The sequence below is a fragment of the Colletotrichum karsti genome, assembly GCF_011947395.1.
Source record: "Colletotrichum karsti strain CkLH20 chromosome Unknown Scaffold29, whole genome shotgun sequence".
Taxonomy (NCBI): domain Eukaryota; kingdom Fungi; phylum Ascomycota; class Sordariomycetes; order Glomerellales; family Glomerellaceae; genus Colletotrichum; species Colletotrichum karsti.
The window spans coordinates 493,380-510,873 of NW_024065929.1; the positions used below are offsets into that span (position 1 = coordinate 493,380).

General features: G+C 51.3%; 6 protein-coding genes across 6 annotated transcripts; 4 read left to right on the forward strand and 2 right to left on the reverse strand.

Moving 5' to 3' along the window:
• Positions 1-17: 17 nt before the first annotated feature.
• Positions 18-479, forward strand: CkaCkLH20_08662 (aldehyde reductase; the record flags this gene model as incomplete). The annotated part of the gene is made up of 2 exons (XM_038891377.1): positions 18-129; positions 187-479. The coding sequence occupies 2 exons, from the start codon at positions 18-20 to the stop codon at positions 477-479; spliced, it is 405 nt and encodes a 134-aa protein (XP_038743389.1).
• A 4,070-nt stretch (positions 480-4,549) lies between these two features.
• Positions 4,550-7,893, forward strand: CkaCkLH20_08663 (major facilitator superfamily transporter; the record flags this gene model as incomplete). The annotated part of the gene is made up of 6 exons (XM_038891378.1): positions 4,550-4,793; positions 4,887-5,262; positions 5,319-6,066; positions 6,862-6,891; positions 6,947-7,375; positions 7,441-7,893. 6 exons carry the CDS (start codon positions 4,550-4,552, stop codon positions 7,891-7,893), a joined length of 2,280 nt encoding a protein of 759 aa, XP_038743390.1.
• A 599-nt stretch (positions 7,894-8,492) lies between these two features.
• Positions 8,493-9,936, forward strand: CkaCkLH20_08664 (silent information regulator family protein; the record flags this gene model as incomplete). Its single annotated transcript, XM_038891379.1, has 4 exons — positions 8,493-8,640; positions 8,728-8,930; positions 8,986-9,058; positions 9,116-9,936. 4 exons carry the CDS (start codon positions 8,493-8,495, stop codon positions 9,934-9,936), a joined length of 1,245 nt encoding a protein of 414 aa, XP_038743391.1.
• A 635-nt stretch (positions 9,937-10,571) lies between these two features.
• On the forward strand, positions 10,572-11,399 carry CkaCkLH20_08665 (putative acetyltransferase/esterase; the record flags this gene model as incomplete). The annotated part of the gene is made up of 1 exon (XM_038891380.1): positions 10,572-11,399. One exon carries the CDS (start codon positions 10,572-10,574, stop codon positions 11,397-11,399), a length of 828 nt encoding a protein of 275 aa, XP_038743392.1.
• A 110-nt stretch (positions 11,400-11,509) lies between these two features.
• Positions 11,510-12,196, reverse strand: CkaCkLH20_08666 (uncharacterized protein; the record flags this gene model as incomplete). Its single annotated transcript, XM_038891381.1, has 1 exon — positions 11,510-12,196. One exon carries the CDS (start codon positions 12,194-12,196, stop codon positions 11,510-11,512), a length of 687 nt encoding a protein of 228 aa, XP_038743393.1.
• A 3,714-nt stretch (positions 12,197-15,910) lies between these two features.
• On the reverse strand, positions 15,911-17,494 carry CkaCkLH20_08667 (cellulose -beta-cellobiosidase; the record flags this gene model as incomplete). Its single annotated transcript, XM_038891382.1, has 5 exons — positions 15,911-16,099; positions 16,155-16,401; positions 16,469-16,770; positions 16,837-17,260; positions 17,316-17,494. The coding sequence occupies 5 exons, from the start codon at positions 17,492-17,494 to the stop codon at positions 15,911-15,913; spliced, it is 1,341 nt and encodes a 446-aa protein (XP_038743394.1).

Sequence of the window (17,494 nt, forward strand, 5' to 3'; positions counted from 1 at the left end):
AAGCAGTGCTACCGAATATGAACTTCGGTAAGAGCCTGGATCCGGTCAACCAAGGGCACCCGTCCACATCCGCGATCGTCGCAGCCATGATGCAAGGCCAGCGGTCACCGCCTGCTCTCACTCGTCCTCGTAATTCATCTTGAATGGTGCGCATGCGATTCTCACAGTCGCTGACGTGATGTCTAGAATGCTTCATCGATGTTCAAGATGATGGTCTCCTTCACGTCGCCGCGGCTGTTCTCCCCGACGTGAAACAGGAGCGAATTTTCGGCTTCGCACAGCCTTTCAACTATGATCAGATCTTAGACATCCTGCGCGAACAGAACCCTGGAAGGACTTTCCATGAGAACTACTCTGGCGATGAGTATCCGTTCGTCATCAAGCCCAGAGATCGTGCCGAGGAGTTGCTTCGCAGGTTCGGCAGGCTTGGTTGGACGTCTCTGGAAGACAGCATCAGGAAGAACACCGAGGATCTTTAGATTGCTAGTTCTGAATGAAGTATGAGTATCAAGTAGTAAAGCTGGGTTTTCATACATTTTGTAGTGATTTCAATAGGCAACGTCTTAACTTTCTGTTTCTGCTTTGCTTCTTAGTAAATGTACCACAGATGTATCATGTCACCTGGACGAAGCCAAATTTGTCGTTTTAGACCTTAGTACCATGTCTCTGAAGCATATATCACGTTGTGCGACTTGAATGACGAAGTACTTGTTGCTGAGTGCCAAGGGCAATCATGTGTATTGGACTCCACCGGCGATGGAAAGTAAGGCGACATAACTTTCCACCAATAATGGCAACAGACAGCAGACTTCGTGCCCTTCGGATACTTTTACGGACACAATCGCAAGTTCATTCGATGTAAAGTTGCTCCGTTCGGATGACAACCGAAGTGTCACGCGGGCTACGGCTTCTAGATAGTCCCCGTACGGGGCCCCCAAGACTGCTTCAGACGGCCACTTGTGGAGCTAGAAATAATAACCATAACACTCAAGTCTCGTAACAAATTTCACAGAAAGCTTAAAAGCTGGCCCCGGCGTCATCGGAACTGTTGTTCAGACAGTGGCGGCGCTGCGGGAGGGAGTCCCGCCCCGGGGTAGACCCTCTCGATACCACGAGTCATGTAGACAGAGTTTCTGCGGATTAAGTAGTTTGGGGGCTGTGAAGACGAATGCCAAGCTGTTGAATTTACCTTAGGTAAAGGAGCGTATTGGTTACTATGATCAGCTGGCTTCCACTTAGAGCTTGTAGACTCAAAGAACTCAATACGCGGGTGGAGACTGTATGTTGTAGAGACAGGAATATGTATATATATACAGATATAGAGGCTCAGAGCGTTCCCATCTCCTCAAAAGAAATCAACCTGTAGCCAACAACAACTCAGACTCTCACCATCCTCTTGGTTTAACTACAGACAAATATACGGTTCACCAAAACTCTTCGTCTATATAAACATGCAATTCAAACTCGTTTCCCTCCTGTCCCTCGCCACCCTCGCCCTGGCAGCGCCTGCACCGGAGCCCGTACCACAAGCCAACGTTGCACCTACTTGCGGCAGTGCCAACGACTGCAGAAGCTTCTGCACTGAGCCTTGCACGAGGCCTTTCTGTGGACTTTCTGCCTTCGGGTATGCCAACCTTCTGCTCTCCGAGAGGCCGGTTACATGTTTAACACAAGATGCTAATGGTTTATTCTTCTATAGCGACCAGCGCTGCTTTTGCGGATGCTAAATGCCACGTTTTGAGAATATGGTCGCCGGAGGAATGGGCCACGGAGACCCGCACTTCGCGCACATCTGAAAGACGGCTGGAGCTGTTGTTCGAATATGAATCAGGACTGGAAACGTGGCAAAGAGAATATGTTCATATTACAAGCAGACGATTCTTTATAAGACGTTTATTACTGAGATTCCCAAGTCGCCCTTGCCCAATTGAGACATCAGACGCCTTCTGTTTGCCTCCACGATGGGATGTCTACATGTAGCACTTGTTGACCAAACCACTCTTTCTAAGGTTGTTTCCAAGTGGTCACATCTCCAATTGGTATCAAATATAATAAAAAGGCCACCCCGAAAGCTTTTGTACTCATCTTTATGTTGTAGTTTGAACCTCGGAGTAGAACCCTGATGTTCATCGTAGACGAGCTGGCATCGTAGCTGCCCTATAGTATGTCATTTGTTCCTCAACAGAATGCCAGTATAAACCAACTGCTTTCCATCTGAAATGAAACACTACACGATTTCCAATAGTTGCATACTCGAAGGAATCCTCGCAGCCAGATGGGAAATACTTCTTACATGAGGTTTTTCATTGACACGGAGAGTGTCAGTGACCTTCCCTCAAGTTAAATCGAGCTTTAGGACAGTTCAAATGACATAAATCAATTTGATGCTCAATGATCTCATCTCGTGTTCGTTGGTTGGACAATTTCTCTGACCCTGCGTTGAAAGGAAATGAGAGTTAGTCGGATTGTCAGACAGAGAACTAATATCACCAAATAGAATGAAAACTGAGAAAGTAAGTGGTCTTCTCAAACTATCTGCAACTGAGAGACCACGTAGAACTGAAGACATTAAGAGACCGGCACTCGAGAGCACTGGAACGGCGGGTGAGGGTTGATATCGGCATCAGTTGAGGGTACTATTTGAGCGTATCGTGCAGTCTCGAAATTTCGCTTATGGCTAATAGTTTTCGGTGTTTTTGATTATAGGTAGAGCCCTTTGATGTGCTAGAGCGAAACATGCCTCACGACTGTGTGCCTAAACTTGACGACGTGCAACTTCACTTTGGTCTTGACGTTTCTCATCATTCATGGTCTCATTTGAACAAGACGCATGAACTAAGATCCACGTCTGATGTGGTTTTTAATGCGACTGAGTTTCAATGTCGAATTACGGTGCTGTAATATGATAATCAGGAATTGAGGACATCAGTAGTTGAGGATCGTTAGGTAAGTCGCGTGAGAACACATGTCGTCTTAGACAGTCTAAGCGTGCAGTGTGGTATCTGCAGTACTTCGAACTATTCACTTTACATGGCATAAATATGCGCCTTAAAGTATGTGTGCCTTTGTTTGAAATACCCACGAATGATTGAAACTAAGTTGAAGGAATGCCTGTTGAGAAATCGATCCTGTAGTTGATAGGTACACCTCTCCACCAGTTCTATTGAAATACCCTCTTTAGACTGATTAACATAGTTTCAATATCATCAGCCCGTTTGTTAGAATTGTGACGTTCGAGAATCTCTTCACACGTGCTGAGTCTTGAGTTTGGAATCTGTTGCAAATGTTATCGCAGTAGAGGCCAACTGTGAGTAGCTTCACAACTCCGCAGCGAGAAAATGAGGGGGTATTAGACCAGGCCCTACCAAGCAAGGCATAACCAACACTTAGACTTAATAACGCGACCGGCGGTCTTTTTTCTGTTAGACGCCTTAAGGCGCAGTAGAACAAGAAACACCAAACACCAACCATTCACAGCAATTGGTATTGATCTCGCTATTGGCGATGGACGGTATTCAGAATATGACAGGATATCGTGACTGGACGCTGAGCAGCCCAGGACCCATTGCACCTAACCCAAATAGGGGTAAAATATCCCGCCGGAGACCATGATGTCGTGTCAGCCCATTTTGGCAGGTTGTCAAGCAGTGCTGTCACTGCTGTGACCGCGGCATCCCGGTCTCCATTTCAGTGGCGACCCTTCGCGCGCGGCAGATCAACATGTGGCCGGGCTTCCTGAATAGGCGCGGTCCCCGGCGATGGGCTCCGTTCCGTTCCTTGATGATCCTTCCCGCAGACAGCCTGCAGAATGGCCAGCACAGCGCGGAATGATTCCAGAGCTGTCCTGGATCAAATGAGATCCGACGGCTCGCCGTAGGCAATAGAGATTCCGACCTGTGAAGGCTTCGTTAGATCACTTCGAATTCGAATGACTCGTTCATCTCTGGCAGACTCAACCATCAAGACATTCAACAGGTCCAGTCATCAATGACACAGGAGATATGACGACTCACCTTTTTGCCATGTTATATTTGAGATCAGATCTAGCATAGATGCCGCGGGAGGCTTGCGGATACCACCGGTCGGGGGTCCCGATGACAGCAATTTAGGTGAAGGTTGCATTCCACCGACAGGGAGTCGCCCTTAAGAGAATCGGCTCATCTTATCCATCAGTCCATTGAAGAAAAAAAATTCAGAGAAAAAACAATCAGCCCGTGAGCCATTCTCCACAGTCCATCGCCGTCGAAAGGGGCAGCTGGGGAATCTTTCGACGACGCCATTCCTGCTTAAGTGAGCGCAAGACTATTGCTCGGAAGTATTTTGCCAATGCCGAGCGCGTTTTCCGATCCAATCTGGTTTTAGACCACCCTGCATGCCAATCTGCCAATTCTCAATCCACTCCCTTTCAATCACTTAAACTTTTGGCCGGTGTCTCTTTTGGCGCCCTGATCGCGGCTACTGCGACATTCCGTTCCTCTCAACTGTTCCGGCACACAAAGTTTCGGCGGTGGTTCAGTTGCCTGTCCCCGGACGCATAGTTTGACCGGACATGTCTTCGGTGCCGAGTGAAAGCCCTCACGGGCGGGAGGAGAAGGACGCGGCGCGGGATGCCGTCGCGGCGGACAACTCCGTCGTCGTCAACAACAGTACCAACGACTCCAGCCCCCCGACATCGTCGTCTCAGACATCACCGCCCGTAGAGAAGGCGGCTGCCCCTGCCGGACCTCCAAACGGTGGTCTGCAGGCTTGGCTCCACATCCTTGGGTCGTTTCTGTTGTACTTCAACACATGGGGTAGGTCTCCTCGGTTTTGGGTTTCCGCGAATGCAACCACCGTGACCAGCCTTCCCGGACTGAGCTCGCGATAGCTAACATGTCGACTCGTAGGTCTGATTTCGAGCTTCGGCGCCTTCCAGGCGTATTACCAGTCTGAGCTTCTAAGCAGCAACAGCTCTTTCCAGATCTCGACGATTGGTTCCCTGCAGAACTTTCTGATGGTGTTTCTTGGTTTCATCATCGGGCCAATCTACGATCTCGGGTACTCACGCTACCTGCTCATCACGGGTTCACTGCTAGTGCTCGCTGGACTGATTCTGCAGGCCTTTTGTCGGAATCTGTGGCAGTTTCTCCTTTGCCAGGGTCTCATTATTGGCATCGGAACAGGCTGTCTCTCAACCCTGGGTGTCGCGCTGCCGTCACAATGGTTTTCGACAAGATTGCCCCTAGCTAACGGCATCGCTGCCAACGGTAGCGGCGTTGGAGGGTAAGCATATCACTCACTTAGTCCGAGCAGGATGCAGCTCACTGACACGACTCCAGCCTCGTGCTTCCGGCTCTCTTCCGAGCTCTGCAACCGAAAATTGGCTTCCGCTGGACCGTCCTCGTCTTCGCGCTCATTTCCCTCGTCACTCTCGGCATCAGTTTGTTCGTCATCAAGACATCATCGCTAAAGACCCCGCCGAAGCGACGCCCTTGGATCGACCGTTCCGTCTTCACCGACCTGCCCTTCCTCCTCTTCCTCGGCGCTTGTTGTCTGCTCTTCCTGGGCATGTACACTCCGTACGTGTACGTGCAGAGCTACGCGTTGGAGAACAAGATGGCCAGCGAGAACGTCGCGCTGTATCTTCTCTCCATCCTCAACGGCGCCTCGATCGTTGGCAGAATCGTGCCGAACTTCATCGTGCCGTACACCGGCATCATGAACATGATTGCCAGCGCCGTCTTCGCCATGTCGATCGCGGCCTTCTGCTTCGCCGCCACCAACAGCCAGGGTTCACTCATCGCCGTGACGGTGGTCTACGGTTTCTTCGCGGGCACCTTCTTCGCGTTGCAGCCGACGACGTTTGTGAAGCTCACGGCGGACAAGAGTTACATGGGCACGAGATTCGGCATGGCATTCACCGTCATGTCTGTGGCGATTCTTTTCGGCTCGCCCATTGCTGGCGCTCTTTCGAGATCTTTTGGGTATTTGAGCGGCTGGATCTGGGCGGGCTGCTGCCTCGCGGCAAGCGGACTCACAATCTTTACTGCCCGCGGAGTCTCTGGGGGTTGGAAAGTAAATAAGGCGGTATGAAAGGCATATATTGCGTTGTACATATGTAATCATCAGTATTTATTCATATCAGTTCATTTCAATCTGGTCTGACATCTTGAGTGATAATGATTGTCGTGCCGGCTTTTTGCTCTTGGTAGTTGACTGTGGAATCAAAGGCGGAAGCCCCCGGCCAAACAACGGAAATCCAACATCACAGTTCCGAGATGCTAGACTGTTGACACCATAACCTCATGCCCATAACTGCTCGGAGATCGATCTGCTTTCGGGCCGTAACTGGGGCTCACGATTGGCCTTGCAGGACCGGTAGATTTTACCAAGAAAGGTGTCCTTCACATCAGTCGACAATCTATTCCAGTGTTCTCTCCTGAGGGATGGTGGAGAAGGGGTCGCACAGCATCTTATCAGGCGTCGGTATGCCGCTGTTGGTGGGAGACGCCGCCCTGACTCGCGAGTACTCGGCAAGGCAGCCCGGCTCTTTATGGGGGTTTCATCCCACCCATACCTCCGTCGATTGACGATCTGCACTGTATCTTCAAGGGTCATGCGTGGGTAATTGCCGCACTGCCTGCAGCTGCTTTGTTCTGCAAAGTTCAGAGTGGCCGTTCAAGGTTGCAATCTGTCGGGGCTGGCAGGGCTGTTCAGGCTTGTTTGATGATGCAACGCATCCAGATTATGGTGATAAATCCGGCTGAGTTTCCGAGAAGTATATAAGGCGACCATTCCGAGACCGAAGACTGCGAGGGGCTCGGATCTTTTGACCTCAGCTGTGGATTGAACCCTGTGACCTGCGCTATCTAACACCCAAAGATGTCGATTAAGACTGTTGCTGTCGTCGGTGTAAGTCTGCACACTTCATGTTCTGTTTCGCCGGCGTGAGCTAACCTCAGTGCAGGCCTCCGGCCTCGTTGGCCTCCGAGTTGTCAGGGCTCTACAAGAGCACGGCTTCAACGTCACAGCGATTTCTCGCGAGTCCTCGACAGCGAAATTCCCCGGAGGCGTTGCTGTTCGCAAAGCGGACCTCTCTTCGGTAGAGTCTCTCACCAAAGCCCTTGCCGGCCAGGATGCAGTCGTTTCCGCCATCTCCACCGTGGCAGCCGTTGTCCACGGCTCACAAGACCCACTCATCGACGCCTCGGTCGCTGCGGGCGTGAAGCGATTCATCCCGTCCGAGTACGGCCTCAATACCCGCAACCTCAAGGGCGAGATTCTCGGCGACTGGTTGATCGCCAAGACGGCTGCTGTTGATTATCTTATCAAGAAGGCTGAGGCCAATCCTAGCTTTACGTGGACTGGAATCGGAACGAGTCTGTTCTTTGACTGGGTGAGTTGCAGTTGATGAATTATGATGAAGCAAGTGGGAGAATTACGACTGATCTTGTTCAAAAGAGTATCACACGAGGCATCTACGGTATTGATCTCGAGAAAAAGCACATCGATATCTTCGACTCCGGCACCCAGAAGGTCTCAACAACATCCTTGGTTTTCCTGGCGGAAGGCATTGCAGCTGTGCTGAAGCACCCCGATGAGGTCGCCAACCAGTACATCAACATCATCGAGTTCGACGTGACGCAAAATCAGCTGCTGAAGCTGTTTGAGGCAGAGACTGGAACGAAATGGACCGTCAACCACAAGACTGCCGACGAGGTCAACGAGGAGGGCAAGAAGAAGCTGGCCGCCGGAGGAAGATTCCCCTTCGAGGAGTTCCTTATCGAGTACCACTTTGCCGACAAGCCTGGTCACTCCATCCCGGAGGAGGGTAAGGCTAACAAGGTGCTTCAACTTCCCCAGAGCGATCTGAGGGAGTTTGTCAAGGGATATATCAAGGAGAACAGCAAGTAGAGACTAAACTTAGCTTTTGATTGACGACCAGGGAAACAGGTGTGGCTTCGTCTGGTCCACGTTCATGTTGTGAAAGCTGGTGAATTTGACAGCAGACCCCATCATTCTGATCCCGTCATCCTAAGCAAGGTCATCTAAAAAGTCGGCTAATATTTGGTTTAGTTGTGTGAAGAAGAGTTAAGGTGACCCCGCCCCTCGCAGTCGCTCTTACCTAGCAGAAGGTGGGGTGTGGTACCTGAAGTGTTGCTAGCACTAACAGAACACTATCGTCGAACAGGGCTCCAATCCTACGCCAAGACTGATGCTCCATCGATGTGCTCAAGTTGTGAATAGCTGTGATCAGGCAGCCATCGTTGCCTAGTTACAGTTAGTCTTTCCTTTCAAGATGGAGGATCACGTGGTGGCTTGCAGCTCGTCTTACCCATGGCCTGAATTCCCCAACAGCACATACACTCGTCATCGTTCACAAAACTCCAACTATCGCTTCGTGAGAACGACGACATGAACCGAACCAACATGCACAACTGCTAAACTCGGGCAAGTCGGAAGATTTTTGCTGCCGTGCTTATACCACTTACTTGCTTGTTCAAACAATCATTATGGCAAACACCGCTCCCAGAGTTGCCGAAGAAGAGCGCCACGAAGCTCCTGAGTCGGTGGACGAGAAGGCGCGGCAACTAGCTGAAAAGATCAAGAACAGCAAACATTTCATCGTATTCACCGGTGCAGGAATATCTACATCTGCTGGTAAGTAGCACAGGTCAGCGAAGGGGACATGTGGCAATGGCGCGGACTTTCTGCCTGAGATCAGTTTTCCTGATGACGTGTCTTCAGGCATTCCGGACTTCCGAGGACCAGAGGGAGTGTGGACTCTCAGAGCACAAGGAAGACAGCAAGTGTCAAAAGGAACCAGCACATTGCAGGCAATTCCGACACCAACTCACATGGCGTTGGTCGAGTTGCAGAATCGAGGGCTATTGAAGTATCTCGTCAGCCAGAACTGCGACGGACTCCATCGGAGAAGCGGCATACTACCGGTAGGTCGCTAGAAATATCTTCATACGATACGTATCCTCACATGATCTCACAAAGGACCGAATATCTGAGCTGCATGGCAACAGCAACAGAGAATACTGTAGAGACTGCGACAAGGAATACATCCGAGGTGAGTGCCATACCCTCGATTCCTTGCACGAACATGGGATTGATGTGGCAACTATAGACTTCCGAGCCGTCGCAACGTATGAAAAGACAGTTCGTGATCATCGAACAGGCCGAAAATGTGCATTATGCGGAGGAGTCCTTCTCGATAGTATCATCAACTTTGGCGAGTCACTTTGGGAAGAGCCTCTGGAACGCGCCCGTGACAACGCCAAAAAGGCGGATCTATGCCTCGCCTTGGGTTCTTCTCTTACCGTCTCACCCGCAAACGAAATCCCGGAGACAGTCGGCAGAAAGAAACGAGGCCGTTCGAGCGCCGCAGGGCAACTCGTCATCTGCAACCTCCAGAGCACGCCGATCGACGAGTTGTCCGCCATCCGAGTGTGGTCTGCCACGGACGACCTCATGACCCGCGTCATGAAGAAACTGGACATCCCCATTCCGGTTTTCATCCTTCGACGTCGACTGATCATTGAGTTTGAGACGACAGGAGACGAGAGACATCAAATCGCCGTTCGCGGTATTGATGTGGATGGCACTCCTGCGACGTTTCTTCAGTCCGTCAAGCTCGAGCACAACAGACGCGTGGCGCGTTCCGAGCCTTTCACTGTGAACTTTCGTGGTGATCTAGAGATTGGAACGCAGTTAAAGCTTGAGCTTGAATTCATGGGCCACTACGGCGAGCCAAACTTGCACATTGATTTTGAGTACGATGGTGAGAAGCGGTCGCAGGCTTCCTACCTCTTGGAATACGACCCGGCTACTGGAGAGTGGAGGATGACAAAGCCGAATGATGAAGATATGCCTGGACCTCAAGAGGTTGCAGCCGGTGTTGCCTCGGTGGAGCGGGAACTTTCTGTGATAGACCTCACCGAAGACTGATTCTACGCTTGCAGCCGTGAGGATTTGGCCATGGTTTAGTCGCGTCCGTGGTCACATTAGATTATAAATCATCGTGTTTGATCCGATGAAACCAATAAACAAGCAGCTATAATAGGCAAAAAGATGTCACGCGCTACCACTGGTTGGGTTGATGATGATGCTTACCACCCGTTCCGGATCTTCGGCCCGGAATTATGGGCCCGATCCCGGTTCCGAGGGGCCGATGACGGCATCAGAGACCGCGGCATCTTCGGGTCGCCGCATACCCTTCATACGCAAGGGCCGTCGTCAGGTGTCCTAGTTGCAGATAAGACGCAATTTCCATACACGATTGATTCACAAAAGTAAGCTTACGGCTTTTCGATAGCGCGTCATTTGAGCCGCGTGATTTTCGCTGTTGGTTCTGTTCTTCTCATGGTAGGCCAAACGAAGCTTAGCAATCTACAATTGCTATTCCAGCATACCGGAGTTACCCCTCATCAGAACGGCGACCCACCTCCAAGGGACCCCGTTGGGACTTTTGTAGAAATATGGCATGACTTTTGTTATATAAAGCGGTGAGAAACCCAATGATTTAACACTACAAGTAGCAGTAGCATCACCAACCCACCGACTCTTGAAGCGAATCATCCAACATGGCGTTCAACCCGACCAAATCAACCGTCAATAATGAGAACTGTGACCTCCACTACTGGTATCAGGGCGAAGGACCCCTCATAGTATTCATCCCCGGCGGCAATGGTCACGGTCGGCAATACAACCCGATCATCACGGCGTTATCGGACAAGTACACCTGCGCCACCTTCGATCGCCGTCAGATGTCCGCCAGCCAAGTCAAGGTGAACAAGCGACTGAACCCGCCCCAGCAAGCCCGCGATGTTCGCGCCATTATTCAGGTCCTCGGCTTCGACAAGGCCATCATCTTCGGCAGCAGCATGGGCGGGCTGCTCGCGTTCCAGTTCGCGCACGATTTCCCCGAGATGGTCGATCACCTCATTGCCCACGAGGCTCCGTCGTACTCGCTCCTGCCCGATGCGACTGAGGTGTTCGAGTTCATGTACCACTGCATGGATGTATATGAGACGCAGGGCTTGGAGGCCGTGCAGCCGGTATTCGCCAAAGCGTTGCTGGGATACGATGACGAGGGCGTTCCGAAGCCGATGTCGCCGGAGCCGGTGAATCCCAAGAACTTCTGGGCTCATGAGTTTTCGGTCTTGATGGGATATATGCCAAATCTACTCCGAATCAAGGCGAATGGAACGAGTGTTGGAGTGATGAGGGGTGTGAGGAGTCGGGATGCGTCGTATGCGAGGTCGACGAACGAGCAGGCGAAAGTCTTGGACTGCCCTCATTTTGATGTGCCTGGTGGTCATGAAGGGTTCCAAGTCGAGCTGGAGGCGTTTCTGCCGTACTTCTTTAAGATGTTGGAGACTCTGGAGAAGAGGCGTAGCGAGCGTTCGTGAAGGGTTTATCTGAAGAATCTCGGTAAACCAGAAGGTTGGTTGTCTGGTAATCTTCTCGTAGGGTTCGTTTTCGTCATCTGGTCCGGTGCTTGTGACATCTGCAAGGTAGATCAGTGAAACTTAAGCTTCTTCAGCCCTCTCTTCTCTCGCCAATGATTTGTTCCCTCCAACATCTCGTCGCAACCAACCAGCAACCAGCCCCATTTCCTCAAGAAGGGTTCCGTCGCCTCCCATCCCCTCGGATCCCACGGCTCGCCCCACGCAATCAGCGCCGCCTCCTCCACCCCGGCCCCGGCCCCAACGTCGACAATGTCCCGGCACATGTCATCCTCGTCGATGTAATCTTCCCCCTTCTCCGCTACGACCTGGAGAAAGTTGTCACGCATCTGCGGGTGCGGGAAGAAGTCGATCCAGGGGTGGTGCTCGACGGCTAGCTGCAGGGCTGTGGGACGCATATTCTCCGGGCACGAGATTGTCGTGGTGGATGGGCCCAGGTCAGGGCCCATTTTGTTGAAGGGCGAGATCGCCTCGTAGGTGAGCCACTCGGAGTTGAAACCGAGGGCGTGGGCATTTTGAACGAAGGCGTGGAAGACGTTGACGCGAACGAGGGTCGTCAGGTACGACGGGCAGGGCTGACCGCGGATGTAGTCATCGTACGCCTCCTGAGCGAATGTTGCGAGCATATGGCGCGTCTCTGCGTGTCCCAGCTTGCAGAGATCGGACTTTTCGTGTGTAGGCAGACTTGCTATGGTGTTGGCTACCATGTAATCATTTTGTGGCGTTTCTAATTTCACCATGGCGGTTGAGGAATCGGAATTTTGATTCTGCGCTGGAGGGGAAGCCTGCTTTCCCTTTTGGTTTCTTCTCCCTACATTCAAGGGAAGGCCATGTTAGTACAGATACAACACATTCCAACTAGTCGGACAAGGGCCATTAGTGAGGAACTACTAACGACGAGCCCGCTGGTTCAGGCGGTTCTGCAACTTCCTCCTCTCGGCGGTGCTCGTCACGCCAGTCCAGTCTTCCGAAGGGTCACGCAGCTCCGCCAGACGAGGATTCGACTGCACTGGGATCGGCGTCCCTTCAGGAACCGCGGCGCCGTGACTGAAACATAGATCCATTGTGTACTTCGACACGTGGACGTCAGCCGTCAGCCGGTTCTACGGAGATTATTTTCGTCGAATAGTTGCCAGATCTGGACCATCTAGGTCGAGTAGTGGCGGAGGTCGTCCGTGAGAATGAGACAAAGAATTGGACAATCTCGTCTGGGAGTTCCAAGGCTGACGTTCCATATATGCAGGCTGCTGACGGCTTCCACCGTTGATGGTGTCAAGGATGCTCCCGCAAGCTGGCAACTCTATCGTCGAATCGGCGTAGTTGCCCCTGGGCAGATGGCGGGGCTCGCACTGACTCAGGGTCGGACGTCTGTTCTACCTACTGCGGTAGTGTATCCGTACCGTTCCTACACTCGAAGATCAGACGCCGTTACAGTTTGCCTACGAGGCCCAACTGTCACCCTTGTGAATGTTGACCTGACCACGACAAGTCTGGGATTGATTCAGCAACGGAACCAACAGTCTTTGGCTTCTTTCACTGTGAGTTATCACAGGTTCGTTGGTAGATATAAACCCTATTCCGTGAAGCCAATCCCGGGTTTGTAATCGTCTAAGGTAGCGAAGGCGAAGCCAATTCCACTTTGGATAGACGTACGCAACGGATTTAAGACCCATATCCACCATTTTTAGCGCGTCAGCAGGCTGCATTAGCGTCCGTTACTGGCATTGGGTCTGTCCAACAGACCAATGAGGAGATTCGCACTTGGATGGCTATCCCTGCTTTATTTTTCGGGTTCGGTTTTCGTAAAGCTCCCACCAACTATGTCAGTTCGTTACGTCAGGTACTCGTGCGCTTTAGACTCTTCCAAGCGGTACAGACGACTGGGCATAGGGCATGGTTAGGTTTGGTTGGTTGTGTTTCTGCAGGTATCGAACGAGTTGTAAATGCCTTCGTTAAGAAAACGCGTAGCTCTGAGGCGCTGCAAGCACAGTCGGCCCGTTATAGATATGGAAGAGTCATTGGCGTGAAGGGGCTTCTCTCACTCTTGGCTTAGCGAAGCGCTTCATCATCTTCGTGGGTGGCTGGGTGTGGTGTTTCTGTGTCCAGGCCGGGCGTACCGGTGGAGGTGTGTAAACCCAAGCACCGATACAGCAGTTTACCCGTTGATCAACAATGTCATAAAGACATCTTTTAGCATCGATCGAGTACAGTCTGGTCGGTTACCTCCGTGCCTCCCTACTACTCCAACAGCCAGGGATAACAGTACGAGCGGAAATGTATCAGGATAAAATTATTCATGAAGGAGTCGCTACTGCGACACCCCTGACTGCCGAGAACCCCTCAACTAAACAAAGCCACTCAGCATATTTAGAGAATGTACATGCCGATTACGCGCTGAAGCCATCTATGACATGGAATCTTCTACGACATGAAACAACTTTCTATCATATGAGAGGGGGCTCGTTGTAGTAGGAAGGCTCGTGATCAAAACGATACTTGAAGTTATCATGTCGCGTATGGAACTTCATGACCAGATACCAGGTCCTCCTGTTCCGTACAATAACCCTATGACTGAGAGTCTCGTATGGCATAGGGGCCATTCGCACAGCACAGCGGGCACCGAGGTCCCGGGCGTCCTGCCTCACCCGCGTCTTGCTTCTAGAGCAGAAGTCTACGCGCTAACACCACATTTCAACCGCGGACTTGTGATTGGGGGTGTTGGTAAACACTTGTGGGTGTCGCATAAGTGCCGCTTCATAACTCGTTCTTCACAATCCGTACTCTCCGGATATGTCCAAATCTGCGAGCTGGATTTAGGCTACCTGAAGCCTCAGGCTGCATTCTTCCATTTCACCATACGCCCGTAGAATGGCGTCTGGAATATGAAACGTTATTTACCGCTCTTGGAACAGTAGTCTACGGTTTCGCCGACATTCCCCGTAGAAAGCATGGGGAAACGATGGCACAAGCACCTCTGATCGCCAAGTCGGGTGGATCCTGAAATCCGTGTTATGCTTCAAAGGAGGTTCAGCAGTTTACCCGATTCTCCTCTCACGGGTCCTGTGGCAATAATGACATTCAATTCCGTTCCTTCCAGCTTTTGATGACCACACGCATTACACCCAACAGCACCTTGTATTCTTGTGTTAGGCAGATCGGCTAGACTTTGCCTGGGAAACACGTCATGCTTCTCCGTCCAACAATTGTCAAAAAAAGAGGGATATCAAAGATGCTCTTGTTATTATGTGATTACCGTCAGCGAGCTGCAGCACCAGACGGATTATGGTACCGGCCATCTCCCAGGCGGCGCAGGGGGCCGTGAAATCTTCGTCGCAGACTCAGAGTAAACTTTGGACACCGCCCTTCTTACAATGTCAGCAAACACAATGCAAAAGCTGAAGCATCAGGTCAGACAGTTCAAACATAACAAACCTTCTTTCCAATATCTTTCATCCAACGCAGTTATGGGACTTGTACGACTTGTCCATGAATCATGGCATGAGCCGGATAAATAATTACCAATCAGAATCTACCAATGAGCCTCATGCTCTGCGTCCAATGAAAACTCAGCATAACTAGCCAATGAAAACCAAGACGTTTTAGCGAATCAAATCACTCGTTTTCTTCCACATATCGATGTCTCTACCTACCATTGAACATGAGAAAGCTGCCCTGTCTTCCCTAGTATGTTGGAAACAGATTGATTTAGACTTTCAAAAGGCATCTTTAATAAAGTTGTAGAGCCACAACCCCTGCTTCCATGACAAAAGAGCATACATACTACACCGCCTCCTTGGTGTCCTCAGCTCAGACAGCTGACACGAGGGCGGTAGAAAGACTCTCACACGATCAGAGTATGGAACAATTTTCGCAGCAACTTTGAAACGAAACAGTCACAAGCACATGAAAGAAGTTAAATAGCTGGTAAACTCCAGAGGTTTTGGTTCTTGGATGCGATGAAGCTTACCTAGACCTACTTCTGCTAATCTGGCCCCGTTCAAGGGACATCGGAGGCTGTCGAGTATGCGGTATTCGTACATTATGGTCGATGCCTGCGTATCAAAACTCAAGGCGTGTAACTCCACATCATTCTGAGCGGCCTGGACTTTGATTGATTGCCTTTCAATTGAGGGTTTAGACGCACGATTCGTGTTGAGCAATGTGACAGTGCTGATTTCGAGGACATGGATACCTTCGTTGACTCACGGCATCGAAAGAGGGTAGTTTATGCTCGATCACATAGAAAACAACTCGCGGCCTATGGGGCAGATGTTTTTAATATGAAGACCAAAGAAAAACGATCTTATTGATCCTAAAACGAGTGGGTTCGAAGTGAAGATATTTACAGAAAGGAGGTAAGAGCGTGCTCCATCGAGTGTTGCCCAATGTACAATTTTGAATCATGCAAGTTCCAACCAGAGGGTCTATGCTTCCGTGTCCCAAGTCTAAACATCTTAAACATCGTACGTGCTGCCGATGGGGCCGAACTTGATGTTGGACCAGATGACCTGAGAGTTGGGGTACTGGGAGATGACCTCGGAGGGAACTCCGGAGGTGGTGGGGCATGGGCCACGGTCGACGCCAGGCTCGCCGGCGCGGTCGACGGGGTAGCTGCTGTCGAGCCAAAGCATGTTGGCGAAGTTCTTTGCAAAAGTTAGTACAAGTAACCGCTGGTGGCCTGGATGCTTGATGACTTACGTCGCTCCAGATGGACATGACAAGGACCATGGGGATCTCGAGGGCAGAGTTGAGCTTGCCCCAGCCGCCAACCTCGTTGAAGCGGTCGCGCTCTCCGAAGACGGAGAATTGAGCCTCGCAGAACTCGGGGGTGATGTCGGCGGTCTCGTTGGGGATGCCCGGGTAGGTAGTGCCGGGGATCTCGATCGTGTTGCCGTCCTGAATGAAGAACTGAGACATGCGGTTGTTCTCGAAGCGAGTGACAACACTGTACGATCATGTTAGTCTCGGTCTTCGAAGGTGATGACAGCGGCTAGCTAGATTAGGGTACTCACGTGAACTTCTTGGACGTGTCAACGGTCTTGCCCTTTCCGTAGAAGTCCTGGTTACCCATGCGGTACGGGTTGTAGTCGCAACCGTTGGCATCGCAGCCACCGCCGTAGCGGTCCTCAGAGTAGGTACCGCCGCAAGTAGTAGTCTCGCAGACGTGGTATTCGTTGTTCACGCAAGGGTGGGGAGTAAGAGCGAAGGCAGCGTTGTTGGACTCCCAGACGTCAATCTCTGCGCAGCAGGCACCGAGGTTACCGAAACCAGAGTTGGCATCGGTCTTGGAGGGCTGCCAGCCGGCAATGTTACCCTATTCGCGGCTCAGTCAATCTTGTGATTCTCAAAAGATAGTATCCGAATCTCCTTTTCAACTTACCCGACCGTTGATGAACTTCAGATCACGAGCACACTGAGCATCGCAGTATCCAGTACCGTACTTGGCACCAGCCTTGTTGTTGGCCTCGTCGGCCAGACCACCATCTTCTTTCATGGAAACGAAGTAGAGAGCGCTGTTCATACCGCACTCAACGGAGGACAGATCGACATCGAAGGCGAACTCGTTGTTCATGAGAGTGAACATCTGGTACTTGGTCTCGCTGTTCATGAGGTACATGCGAGAACCGACGTTCTTGCCGTACTCGTGCGTCTGAACGAACTTGAGGGTCATGGCATTGCCGCTGGTTGAGACACCGTAGGTGTTGCTGTAGTCGGCTCCCTCGATGGCGCAGTTCTTCGCGCAGTCATCAGCTGAGGTGCACTTGTTGGTCCACTTGTTTCCCTCGTAGCAGTTCTCGTATCCGCTGAGTGATTATGTTAGTCGACTTGAGATCATTGAGAAGAGTGAGTAGCACGTACCCGACATTGTGGGCCCAGCGCCAGTTGGCATCGATGACGACGTCAGAGCTCTTCTGGGCGCAAGAGCCAGAGGAGCAGTCGGACCAGCTCAGCTTGGGGTGGACTTCGGGATCCTCAGTGCCAACCTGCTGGGCCACGGCCATGGCCAGCATGGAAAGAGCGGGAATTGTGTACTTCAT